The sequence below is a fragment of the Carcharodon carcharias genome, chromosome 10 (assembly GCF_017639515.1).
Source record: "Carcharodon carcharias isolate sCarCar2 chromosome 10, sCarCar2.pri, whole genome shotgun sequence".
NCBI classification, from domain to species: domain Eukaryota; kingdom Metazoa; phylum Chordata; class Chondrichthyes; order Lamniformes; family Lamnidae; genus Carcharodon; species Carcharodon carcharias.
This window is the reverse complement of record NC_054476.1, coordinates 138,512,731-138,526,918: the sequence shown is the minus strand read 5'-3', so window position 1 is coordinate 138,526,918 and position 14,188 is coordinate 138,512,731. Positions and strand designations below refer to the sequence as shown.

At 41.7% G+C, this 14,188-nt stretch overlaps 1 protein-coding gene across 2 annotated transcripts in view; it reads left to right on the top strand.

Annotated features, from left to right (window-relative positions):
• LOC121282961 (integrin alpha-E-like) overlaps positions 1-14,188 on the top strand; it is a 312,306-nt gene that overhangs the window by 188,177 nt on the left and 109,941 nt on the right. For both annotated transcript variants that reach the window (XM_041196807.1, XM_041196806.1), the window contains exons 18-22: positions 2,238-2,314; positions 5,104-5,233; positions 8,475-8,617; positions 8,779-8,919; positions 12,402-12,605. In XM_041196807.1, the coding sequence (XP_041052741.1) occupies positions 2,238-2,314; positions 5,104-5,233; positions 8,475-8,617; positions 8,779-8,919; positions 12,402-12,605 (695 nt within the window). The remainder of the gene's footprint in view (positions 1-2,237; positions 2,315-5,103; positions 5,234-8,474; positions 8,618-8,778; positions 8,920-12,401; positions 12,606-14,188) is intronic.

The following is a 14,188-nucleotide window of genomic DNA, read 5'->3' as shown; positions in this document are numbered from 1 at the left end:
ACCAAAAATAGTTTTTCTTTATCCACCTCATCAGTTCCTTTTAAAATCTTAAACTTCAATCAAATCATCTCTTAAACCCCTAAATTCCAGGCAACACAACCCTAGTTTATGTAATGTCTCCTTGTAATTTAACACTTGGGCCCAGATTTTCACTAAAGAAGTAAATAGCTCGAGTCAGGAAATTTCCTGACTTGCCACATCTGCATCAGTAGAAAGGCCCCTGGGTCACAGGATCTTTGCCCTGGGGGTGGGTGGTGTGGCATTGGGGTGGGGGGGGGGGGAGTGCGGGGTGAGTGTTTAGGGTAGAATCAGGCCAGCCTCACTGTCATGGAAGAAAATCAGAGGCAGACACCAGGGCAGCTGAATGCCAAGGCAGGCTATTAAAAGTCCCATCTCAGTTCTCTGGAATTTTGTCCTGGTTGTTTAGGTACAACTTAGACCCTCTAGCCCTCACCTCCCACACCTTATCACCTCCCCACCCACTCCCTATGCCACTTCTATGCCCCATGCCAACTGAATGCAAACTCATGCCCCCACCCACCCTCCATGACCCTTCATAACTTCATGCCAACACACCCTGGAAAATTTTAAAAATCTAATAGAAATTTCGTTATGCAGACTTGATTGTTTAAAAAAAAAACATAAAAGCCCATTTAAACTTTTTTTTTAGAAAATTTCAAGTGCTTAATCTTTTACAAAAACAAACTTCTATTCACACCTCACATAAAAGACAGCTAATCTTTTAATTTTTTTTCTTTTATTATCTTTCTAATAACCTTTAAACTGTCAATCAAACTATGCACTCAAAAAAAAACCTGCTGAGATAATCGTAGCTTTTGGAAATCAGCTAAACACACAATGACATAATGTTAAACCTTTGGGAAAATATCAACAAACAGCTACTGAAACTCCTAGAACAGAGATTTTCAAAGCTCACTGACACTTGCAGCCTGCTTTTGTTTCATTTCTAAAGGGCTGGAGATTTAAGTAACTTCATACCATAGCAGTTATACAGACCTAATTCGTCCATCAAGAGCCTTTACATCTACTCCGTAAATTTGCGACTGCCACATTAAGTCACTTTCAGCAGCCAAAATAGGGTCTGTTGGACCTTAGCACTGAGTTCAAATGGTCCTGCTGAGTTTAAGATTCCCTTATGTGTGAATCATGCCCATCTTCCTTTCCCCTACCAGCAAAAATGGAATCAGTTGGAAATGGGGGCAGGACTTCCACAGTCATGTCCTGCCTGCTATTTTGGAAGCTCCGAAGAGTCTCCACGACTATCTGTGCCTTAGGGTCCAGCTATCATTCTGGTAAATCTACACTGCATCCCCTCCCAGGCCAATACATTCTTCCTAGGGTGTGATCCCCAGAACTGAACACAGTTCTCCAGGTATGGTCTAAACAGGGCTTTGCACAACTGTAGCATAACTTCTGCCACCTTGTAAGCTGGTTCTTTCAATATAAAAGTCACCATTCCATTAGATATTTTGATTATTTTCTGTACCTGTTCCAGAACCAGGGGTCACAATCTGAGGATACAGGGTAGACCATTTAGGACTGAGATGAGGAGAAATCTCTTCATCTAGAGAGTGGTGAGCCTGTGGAATTCACTACCTCAGAAAGTTGTTGAGGCCAAAACATTGTATGTTTTCAAGAAGAAGTTAGATATAGATCTTCGGGCGAAGGGGATCAAAGGATATGGGGAGAAAGCGGGAGCAGGCTATTGAGTTGATGATCAGCCATGATCATAATGAATGGCGGAGCAGGCTCGAAGGACCGAATGGCCTACTCCTGCTCCTAGTTTCTATCTTTCTATGACATTTTAAAGATCTATGTACTTAGACACATAAGTTTCTTTGGACTTCCACTGTTTCTAGCTTTTCATAATTTACAAAGCACCCTGTTATATCCTATTTAGGTCCAAAGTAGATTGCCTCACATTGCCTACATTTATTTTCACAATTTTGCACATTCACTTAATCTATCAACGTATCTCTATAATTTTATGCTTCCATCAACACTGCTTATAGCTGATTTTTGGAAGAGTTCCACCAGTCTCCTGCTGTGGTTGCTGTTGGAGACTCGGAGAACCCCAGCAGAAATTCAGGGCTGATGAATGATTGTTGTTTCTATTGAATGATGCTTGCCAGGTCTGATATGGTTTGTTAAATCATTATTGCTGCTTATCTTCACTGTCGTTATTTATATTGTCTATTTATTCATTAATTTTCCAGGTACCCAGGGCACAAACGTTAGTGCGTTTCAGATGGAGCTGGCCCAAGTTGGATTTAGTGCACATTACTCTGCTGATGTGAGATTTTGCTAATCTTTTATTCATCCTGTGACTAACAATTTATTTTAGAAAGATATAAAATCATATTTTCCATATTATATTTAATTTATAAACATGGGAGAGTACAAGAATGAATGAATGAATGAATGTCCACTGTAGCTCTCATTCACCCACTGTCTCTAATATCTGTGCGATTTTTCACAAATTTTCTCTTTCACTCTCTGCCCAAGGTAATCTGTTCCACACTCTGCGAAGCTTGAGCCTGTGTTTCCTGGTTCTAGAGTTTGTGACCATCTCAAAAATATTGCCCTTTTGTAACATAACCGACAGATATTTGGTTTCTTGTATCTATACAGAACTGTACAAAAGACAAAATGTGTTTTGGAACAGTTTATATGTGTTTGTTGGTGATCTGTTAAATAATTGGAGAAACAACATCATTTACACACTTAACATACCAGCAAATAACCACAAGGAACACAGTCACACGCAAGGTATTTGGGCATGACCACACTAATAATTTTTGGCATCTGAAGTTCTTTATGGCCTCTTGCTATCACCCAACATATTGAAGTTTCCAGCCAGTATTAGTCCGTTCAAGCATCCATCATACCTTCCTCTTGTAGTAGTCTTCACCACTCCATCTGGGAGACTTTTGGGATTATTTTTATTGATTAATTTAACTCACTAACTTATACGACAAATCACTAGATTACTGAGATAAATTTACAGACTACAGCAGTGTTGTATCAATGATCCCATGCACAAAAGGAACTGGTTGCATGTTTTCACCTGTTATGATGTGGCAGATGATGTGTGCTAGGTGGACCAATTCCACAAGGGACACTTGGTCGCACTATCACAATGGTTTTGCAATTTGTATTTATTATGAGAAGATGCGCGCACTGAATTCAGAAGTAATGAGTCCGCCAAGACCTTTAGAGATCTTAAAAATTAAATTAGAATATTTATTAACAAAATAAAAGATTTCAAATACATAACATAAGACTACAATTATTACCATAACAACTCCTAAAATTCCTAATTAACCTAACTCCCAGTTACACACCCTCTTTAAGGTAACAGTCCAAAATAGATTTTAGATTTAAAACAAAAACAGCAAGTTAACACAGTACCTGCCTAACAGTGGAATTCCAAATGACTTCTCCAACTTCAGTTTCTTTACATAGCAGACTTATGCAAAAATGGCTGGAGACTTCTTGAAGGCTGTTTCACACACTCCTTTAAGATGGCCCTCTCCTCTCATAGCATTTCATTCTCCTTTTATACATGTCTCCCTCTCTTTAATATGTAAATTCTATTGTTCCATATGTCTTTGATGCATAATTTCCACGTTCCCCAGCATCAGATTTGGGGGGTTTCTGAAAGGTGCACTGGGGATTCCCTCTGGCAAGTTCCCAGGTAAGGATTTGCATGGCAATTGCATGGAAGTGCACACTTCCTCTGGATAATTGTGCTGCACTGGAAACCATCCGAAAATACAATTTAAATCGCAAACTCCAATGGCTCTGTGGGGGTTGTAGCAATAATTACCCAGAAAAAAGTTAGAATTAAAACTGCTTTTAACTTCTGAGCAACTATTGCAAAAAACCCAGACCAACCCTATGGGAATCCATCACATCCCCGAACCCCTCCCCCCCACCACTTCCCCTCTACCAACCCCACAAGACACCCCCCCCACCACCCCCCCCAGCCGACCTCTGATGCCCCCACCTCCCCACACCACTGACCTCGGACCCCTAAACCACAACCCCTACAATCTAATAAACACCTGCCCTTGGACTGCCCCGACCACCGACACCCCCACCTCCACCCTCAACCAATCCCCAGACCTTGGACCCTCCTCCTGACCTCAGACCCCACCTGACCTTGGATCCCCCTGGACTTCCAACACCACCACCCCCCCGCCCAGATCTCGGACCACTCTGCCCACCCCCGGACCAATCCCCCCAACAGCCCCCAACCCCCGGACCACCCCCCTGACCCATTGCCTGACTCTGCACCTGCTTTGTGGCAACTAGTGCTGTAAAAAGGGGGCATGGCCTCCTTGAATATACTGGACCTAGACTTCACTGGGGACTGCCAGGAGTCTTTCGATGCAGGCCCCAAGCAGCTCCAGTGAACAGAAGTGTCAACATTATATTCAAGACCAGGTATTTATTTCTTCTAATTTCTGTGGACCAGTACTTTCTGAAGCTAGTCAGAGGTTACGGCCCTGTATCTTCCTCATAATATAAAAACTTTCATGTTACCAATATTGTCAGTGACCTTTGGGGAAAAATAAACACACTCCTTAGCCTTGCTTATCTGGTTAGTTGTAAACAGAATAACATCCCTTTGAAATCCAAACAATCCATTCATTTATCTAAAAAAATGCAAATTCCCTTCACACCTTACATGCTAAGCCAGCATCATGTTTACTCATTATCTTTTCAAGCACATTTCTACACCCAGCTTCTTTTGATGATTTCAAGCTTGCGGTCTACTTGACTCACACAGACAGAACCACCTATACTTACCCCCATAAACCTACTTTACAATAAACCAGAAAAATGTTATGAAAATTATATTTTTGTCACACACCCATTTTTAAAGGATCTCATACTACACATTCTCTTCGTCTCCAACACATTGAGCTATGATGCAATCAGACAAGGTGACATTTTCTCTTTATACCAGTTCACGGGATACAGTTTCTTGTATTAAATTAATATGTCTTTTTCTGAGAACAACCTAATGATTGTCATGGTTAATTCCTCTGGAGTAAGCATCTCTGATCTTTACAGGGCAACATTTTGCTTGGTGCTGTAGGAGCATATGACTGGAGTGGAGGAGTAATAATGTACAACCAAGCAACAGGAGCACAGTTTCTAAATGAGTCCAAAGGAACACTTGAAGCAGCTTATGGTTACCTTGGTATGTTTCACCTTGCAAAATTTCTTGATAAAACTCTTAGAAACTTTATTCATGTCAATACCCTGTAAACAAATACTGGAACTGAATCAAACTATTAAATTTATTTCAAATATACATAGGGCTGCATCTTACCTACGTTGGGCAGGCTGGGCGCGGAGCTGATCGCTGCTTGCGATCGGCTGGGCGCCGCTATTTTACATGGACACAGTGCTACCTGTGCAGGCGGTGGGAGGAGGGAGAGTCGGGGTCTGCGCAAGGAGCTGCCTCAGGGAGATTAAGTCAATGGTAAAACAAATTATATAAACATGTACCATCATGTGACAATGTCACATGAGCTGGGACATATTGGTGAATTGTGCAAAATTTAATTAATTATTTTAGAAAACCTTAAGGAAACCTCATCCCACCCGTGGATGAGGTTTCCTGAAAAATGCGAAGGCCACTTGGGCTCTTTTCCTGCCTACCAACCTTAAGGTTGGACGGGCAGTGTCGCTAACAACTTTAATTGGTTTTCTAATGGCCTTAATAGGCCGTTGACAGTTCGGTGGGCGCACAGCCGCCGAACAAAATATCAAAATGATGCCTGATGATGTTGGGACACAACACCCGACATCATCGTGCGTCATTTGTGCGTAGGTGTGTCGGGCCCGCCCCCCCACACCAATGGCAATATTCTGGCTATATATTTTCACACAAAATTAATTTAAGACCAGGTAGGGCTAAAACTTTCTCTTTGCTACTCCTATCCTTTTTCTTTTTCCTTGTTCCTTTGATTATCAAAGGCACCCATAGCACACAAATAAATGTGTGAGTAGCAAATGAGAATTGGGCCTTTGCAACACTGATGTCTTCTGTGAAACTGTAGTCATATTGAAATGTAGGAAACACAGCAACCAATTTGCGCCTAGCAAGCTCTCACAACCAGCAATGTAATAGTCACTAGATTATCTAATTTAGTGAAATTGATTGAGGGGTAAATATTGTCCATGACACGGGAGAATTCCCTTACTCTTCAAAATAGTGCCCTTGGAGCTTTTACGCCAATCTAAGGGGGCAAATGGGACCTCACTTAGACACCCGATCCAAGAGACAGAACCTTTGTCAGTGCATTGCCTGACCCTGCACCTGTCTCAACTCATCTGCTGCTGAAACCCCCATCCATGATTTTATTACATCTGGATTTGGCTATTCCAATGCACACCTGGCCAGCCTCCAACATTCTATCCTCTGTAAACTTCAGCTCATCCAAAACTCTGTTGCCTGCATTCTAACTCACACTAAGTCCTATTCACCCTGTGCTTGCTGAATTAGATTGGTCCCTAATTGAACAATGCTTCAATTTTAAAATTCTCATCCTTGTTTTCGATCTCACCTGTCCTTGGCCCCTCTCTATCTCTGTAATCTCCTCTGGCCTTACAACTCTACGAGATGTCTGCACTGCTCTGACCCAGCAGTTGGTAAAGCTGAATTATTTAAAAATCCCAGAGGGAAACTTTAAACAACTGTCATAATCTATATTTTTAAGTGGTATGTTTGAGATACAACTCTAAATTCAGAAATCAAACCATCAGTTCTCAAGAGGTTTTCTATTAAACTAAATAAAACATTTTATTAATTTATACAAGTTAAATATATACTCATGGCTACAAATTACTATGATCATAACTTTAAAAAAATTTCCCAAACTAATCTCCATTAAGGCAACAGCAACCCATAGACTTAACCAGACACAAGGCAAAGCATTTTCACCTTACCAATGCAAAATGAGGTTCCTCTCACTTTGGTTCCTATGGAGACAGTTGTAGGCTTACAGCTACTTTGATCTTACATTGCCTCTGCCCTGCACACATGAAAACTGCTATCAGTTATATCCAGTACACCTCACTGAACGTAAATTCTCATTGTATCACCAGTCTCTTTGAACTCCCCCTCTTCTAACAATAAAATCCCTTTTATAGTACCAATTTCATTAGTAATATAAACATATTGCTTGGTCTCTGCTAACTAGGTACCGGATTTCACTCGACTTCTTGAATGCTCTATTCAAAAAATGCAAATGCACTCTACCTCTCTTACATCTCAAAACTAATACACATCAAGGCACCCAGACTAACTGGCTTTAATCCAATTAAGACACACCCACAGACTAAAGCTCTATTTTAAAAGAAAAATACTTTCCAGTAATATTATATGCATTAATAGCTTCATGACAGCAAACCTCCAATTCTGACCTCTTGAAGATCCCCATTTTAATCTCACAATCATTGGTGGCTATGTCTTCAGTTGTCAAGACACTAAATTCTGGAATCCCCTCCCTAAACCTCAGCACTTTTCTTCCCTCCTTTTAAGACACTCCTTAAAACCTAACTCTTTGACCAAGCTTTTGGTCATCTGCCTTAATAGCTGCTAATGTGGCTTGGTGTCAGATTTTGTTTGCTAATGATCCTATGGAGTGTCTTGGGACACTTACTATGTTAAAGGTGCTATATAAATGCGAATTATTGATGTTGTTGCAGCACTCCCTCAGTACTGCACTGGGAGTGTCAGTCTAGAGTTTTGTGTTCACGTCTCTGCAGAAGGACATTTAATCCGCAAACTTTTGATCCAAAGACTTGAGTGATACCCACTAAGCCATGATACTCAACTTGAGTATGTATGGGCCGGTGTTAAATTGGCATTTATTTTAAATTGAAGAAATTTCAGATATATAGAATATTTTCCTTTATAAAATATTCAATATGTATTATATTAAAATACCCGTGTGGGTCCAAATTTGCATTTCAAATGACATTGAAAACTCCTAAGTTAGACTTCCTCTGTAAATTGTAAATGTGTTAAAGTTTAACTGCATTTTTGGAATTGTTTTTGTCTTTCTAATTTCCCTTTAGTGTTTGAATGTCTTCATCTTCCCATGTGATTCAGCACCTTTTCATCTTTTTCTGTCTTCTAGAATACATCCATTGACTGGCTGCCAAGTCCATGAGCTGCCTTTTGTCGTAGTTATCATATGGCTATGAACTGATTACCTTTTACTCTCCTTTTTGCTAGTCCCATAAGGGAGCTTGCTGGTGTTCATGTACCATTTCTGATGAAGGGTCCCAACCTGAAATGTTAATTTGCCTTTTCTCTTTCAGATTCTGATGGATCTGCTGTGTATTTCCAACATTTCCTGTTTTTATTTTAGATTTCCAGTTTTTCTTACTATCTCTGTAGCTCTGTAATGTCTGTTTCTACACTGCAGGGTACAGTGTAGCTACAATAAAGGGAGCGAGTGGGCAACACCTGTACATTGCTGGAGCCCCTCAGCATAGCCTGACTGGAAGAGTCCTAGTATTTCAAGCAGGAACTCCTGTCAAAATAAAACAACGTCTTGCAGGGAAACAGGTAAGTTCATCTTTGGAACTAAAGTTCAACATTGGCAAAGCATTGATACAAAATTAAAGGTTTGCTTGATGATGAAAATTTCCACACAAATGATTTTAAGATGCTGTAGCATAAAATAGTAGAAAGGTGATAAAATTGATAATTATATTTATCTGTTTCAGTTGGGCTCATACTTTGGTTCAGAGCTGTGCTCCATCGACGTAAACAATGACAGTGTAACAGATTATCTTCTTGTTGGTGCTCCATTCTTTCATGTACAAGGAGAGGAGGGCATGGTTTATGTCTACCGTCTCAATGATAAGGTAGGAAATGGGGGCTGGTCCTCCTTAGCATGTGCATTTAGACCACAGACAGCCAGACGCTGCCTCTGGTAGATTTTGTCATGTATTGAGTGTTGCTTTTTGAAGGATAGGCAGCTAATAGAAAAGGAAATCCCAAGGACTTCTACAAGCATATAAATAATGAAAAGGATGGTAAAAGAAAGAATAGGGCTGAATAGGGATAATAAAGGGAATTTGCACCTGAAGGCAGGAGAAATAGCAGAGGTACTACATGAGTACTTTGCATCTGTCTTTACAAAGGAAGAAGATGCTACCTAGACTGAGGTGAGAGAGGAGGTACACTAGAAGAATTTAGAACTGAGAAGCAGGAGGTTTCAGAAAGGCTATCTTTACTTAAAATTGATAAGATACTGGGACTGGATGTGATGCATCCATGGGTAATAAGGGAAGTGAGTGGAAATTGCAGAGACACTAGTGACAATCTTCCAGACTTCCTTCGACACAGGGGTTGAGGAGGCAGTTTCCAGAGGAGATGAGACCAGATGAAAATGTGAGGGGTTATGTGAGAGAGTGAGTGGTGATGTTCCTGGCACTGAGTGATATGCCAATGAATGTGTGAAGGGCTTGAGACTGTGAGTTCAGAGTGATGAGATAGTTGCCTCACCCTGGCAGCACGGATGAGATCATTCATCCTCTTTCTGCATTGGGTGGCTAACCTCTTCAGTGCAGCATTGGCACTGATCACACTGCTACCACCTCCCAAGCTGGCATGGTGAGATTGCTGGACTTCCTGAGGCCAGAGTAGGGGTTGTGGACATCAGGGCGAGCCTCCAAAAGGCATTCCAGGGATGGTGTAAAGAACCTATTTTTTATTTTTCTTGGACTGTGGCTTTATAAATTACAAGACTGCGGTTGGAAGACATTCGCTGGAATAGGATGAGGAATATCTACAATGTTGCTATCATGGAACAGAGTGCCATAAGAGAATAGAATGGTGCCGGAAAAGAGTTCAGGACTATGGGGAACTGCCTAATGACAGCATTTTAATTAGCTCCTGAATAGTTGACCAGGGTTTTGTGTGGTAACAGTGCAGGCAGAACAGCTCCTAGCCTGCAAAGAGGGAAGACCTGAAACTTCTCTCTCCTGTAAGATTCCAGCAATTTTGCCATAATAGCAAGCTGGGTATCCTTCATATTTCTGTAACCTGCTTTTTCTGAAAACCCCTATCAGGAGGAAAAGGGGAAAATAGTAGTGACATTGAAAAGCAAGTTTTTCAACCAGTGAACCACAGACTGAAAGTGCTGGGAGACCACCTTTTGCCATCAACACAAATTGCAAGGAGTTTGGAAGACATCAATCAAAATCAACCCATCTAATCCTGTACCCTGGATTGGTGCTGTTGAACTGTTTTATCTCACCCATAGAATCGTGTGTGTGTGTGTGTGTGGTTTAAGTTATTGAGTTAGAAGGCAGCAGTTCATATTTCTTTCTTTTGCCACTAGTTATAGACTCTTTGTTCAACAAATGGTTATTTACTTATTAAGTTTACAAACCTGATGTTCATATTCTGTTCACCTAAATTAAACAGGTAGAGTTGGGGCAATCTGGTTGTTTGGTCAAACCTTTCGCATTTGTCGCAGCTCGGGGAACAGTGTGGCTTGATATTACAGTGCACTATCGCCAGTGATTCGTGACAATGGTCACTGAACTCTTCTTGGCTTTCGGGGCCATGTCTTCGCTGGAGCAGTCCTGGGCTGCAAGTATTGAGCACTGTGTGCGCAGCTACAGTTTAGATATGGCGCCTGGAGTGAGGTAATGGCATGGCGGGCAATTCAGAGGCCCCCTGTTAGTGATACAGCATGTTTCCTGTGCCTGCATAATTAACGAGGCGGAAATGGAGGATACGCACAAACATCCGCCTTTTGGCCAATGGGAGAAACATCTTTATTCACATCTGCCACCTCACTTAGTGCAGTTCAGGAAAAAAATTGCCTATGGTGTCATTAAAATGGAACTCGACTGCACCAGTTGCTGAGTTCACAAGTTCAATGAATATAGATTCAGAAATTGGTGGCATGTCTAGATTGCTATGATGTAGTAACATAGTACAATTGTCTATGGCTTCCTTGAGTGGTTTCTTGGCAAATAAGCAATCAGTGTTGAATGCAGCATTGTTATTGATATACAAGTCCTATAAATGTGAAGGAATTCTTCAGCAATAGGCAAAGTACTGACCCTACCTATGCAGCCCGCACTTGCAAAACTCAAAACATTGTGGTCCAACATTAGGTGTGATTCCACGATTGGACAGCACTTGCTAAACAATCCTGATTGTGCTAAGAATTACATTAAAAAACAATTTAAGATTATCAGTTGGGCTTGCAGTGTGGCTCACTTATGCATGCTGGAAGCCACACACACGGTGCCATCCTTTGCAGACAGAGGGAGCATGTCCAGCATTACACCTTTTCCAACAATGAATTAGACCAATTAGACTTGATCTGCCTGGTTTGAATTTGAAACAAAGGCAGTTAACAGTTAACCATTCTCTGCTGCATTTCCCATGGTAACGCCTCTATCAGTCAGAGTCCATTTGGCAACCAACAACACTCTCTTCTCATGCTGTATAAATTGTTGTTCCCTTTTCTGTTGGTTTATCTTGCAATGCTGTGCTGACGAGGGAAAGGCCTTGATAGCATTTCTCTTCTTTCAGCAAAGCTTGTAAAATTTTTATCCTTAGCATTGATAGAGCTCAGGTTCCACCCCAGCACAAGCCTTCTGCCTGGGACTAGAGTTAGTGGAAAGGATAGGCAAGTGTAGTGCAGCAGCAGATTTCTCAGGATTTAGAGATTAGAACCTCATGACTTCTTTCAGGTTCTGATTAGATCTTGATAACATTGGGAGAGAGGGATTCCACCTGCAGAATAAAAATCATCCTGAAAATCTTAGGCCTACCCTCAATCCTTGGAGGTTTATGCAAATGGCAATGCCTTTGTTTTTTGGGTCTCCCCAGCACTGGACTCCCATTCAGTGTGCTGAGAACTTGGCACTCTCCCCTTCTGCCTTATTTGAAAGATTCCATCATTCCCATGTCTATGGAGTGTAGGGCAAGGTGCTCCCAGGTAAGTCCAGAAATTCAGTGCTATGAAAATGCCCCAATTTCTTGACCTTTGTCCCTAGGGAACAGGTCATTCCTGTACACCTGGCATTCCCTGGGGAGCTGGACATTATCCTGGGTGTACTGGGCATTTCCTGGGGAGCTGGGCATTTCCTGGGGAGCTGGGCATTCTCTGGAGTACTGGGCATTCCCTGGGGTGTGGGTCACAAAAGTCAATTTTCAAAAGTGATTCTCAGGACCTCACAAAAATGTATAAAATGCCACAAGGTGCATGTTGATGAACTTAGCTAAATATTGAAGGGCTCCTTCTAATCAGTTGAATTATGAGCAGTTCATAGCATTGGTTCCAGGTTTTCATCCTTAATGCTTTTTTTTTATTAAACAGAATACTTTTGAAGATAAGGAGAGTTTGACAGGAATATCAAGCATTACCAATGCAAGATTTGGAGTTGCCATTTCAAATATAGGTGACATCAACATGGATGGATACAATGATGTAGCAATTGGAGCTCCTCTGGAGGAAGACCATGGAGGAAGTGTCTATATCTTTAACGGATATCGAGATGGCATCCACAAGACTCATTCCCAGGTAAGGTTAGCTGCAGGAGCTTTATTGTGTTTGCCACAGTCCAGACTCTCTTAACTCTATTTGTCATCATGCTGAAGAGCAGTCTCCTCCCGTGACCTGAAACTTATGATCTTTGTAATGCTGTGAACATAATTGTTCCTCGGGGCTGACAATAATCCCTTACTGAGATTTCACAATAGAAAAACATTACCCTTTTCAGAGAAAAACTACAATTTGAATTTTAGTCTAAGAAATTGACACAGGATTGGAAGAACTACCACAGAATAAACAGAAATGTACAGCTCAGGGAAGCCATAGACATTTGCACTGTGTCACTATATCATGGTGATCTAGATGTGCTGACATTGTCTGAATCTGTATTCATTGAACTTACGAACTCAGCAACTTGTGCAGTTGAGTTCAGTTTTAACAGCACCATGATGTTGTTATGCCCAAATAGATAGTGTTGCCATGGGATCCCCTCTAGACCCAGCTCAACTTTGTCGGTTTCCATGAAAGTGCGCCTTCAATGGAATGACAGTAACCTCCTGTGCCCTGCATATTTCCGATATGTAGATGTTACGTTACCTAAAGTTGAATCCGCAGCGGCATGAATTTCCTTACACATCTTAATGGGCTCCATCCTGTGCTCAAATTCACCTTTGAAATAGAACAGTGAAATGAGCTCTCATTCCTCGACGTGCTAGTTGAGGAATCTACCAGTGGGTTCTCCATTAGTGTCTACTGCAAGCCTACCTTCATGGTCAATATACGCCATAGGCATTCCTACAGTTCCACTTGCTATAAGATTGGCCTTATTGGCAACCTCATAAAAAGGGCCCAAGTCATTTACTCTTTGTGGAAGTTTGGTGCTGAAAATAGGGCACGTCAAAGCCATCCTGTGGGATAATGGCTACCCGGACCAGATCATTGCACACTGTATATTGCATAAACTCATGAATATGGTGGCCTTAGGCCCATTCGGTCCTGAAAATGCCTATTCTACCTCAGATTAACCTGGAAGGGTAAGGTGACTCAAAAATTTGAACAACAGGTGAAGAAAGCTGTTGCACACTGTTACTATGCAGTAGCAACACAAATGATATTCTCCACTTATAGGATGTTGCCATCAAACCAAAAAGATATTCTGCGAATCACATAAATGAGTAATGTGGTTTATGAATTTCAGTGCTGGTGTGATGCCAGGTTTGCAGGTTGTATGTCCCAATGACTGGCAGATCATATTGAACAGCATATCCCTTCAGCTGCTCGCAACAGGCAAAGTTCTGACCGTACCCAGCAGTCCATGCTTGCAGAACTCAAAACTTAAGTGTCCAACATGTGTTTCAACAATTGGACAACACTTGCTGAACAATCCTTGGGCAGAATTTTGCCCGTGGCATGCGGGCTTGGCGGGGGCGGGCAGGGGCAGTCTGAAAGCCGATTGCAGTCTGCGGTCAGGCCCGGAAGGCAATTTCACACTGGTGGTCCAATTAATCCTGCCCAGTGTGAAACACACGCAGCACTGCCCAGCGCAGCGTGTGCAGGTGGAGGGGAGTGTGAGCCAGGTGAGTGACTCTGTCACATGAGCAGGGACATGTTAT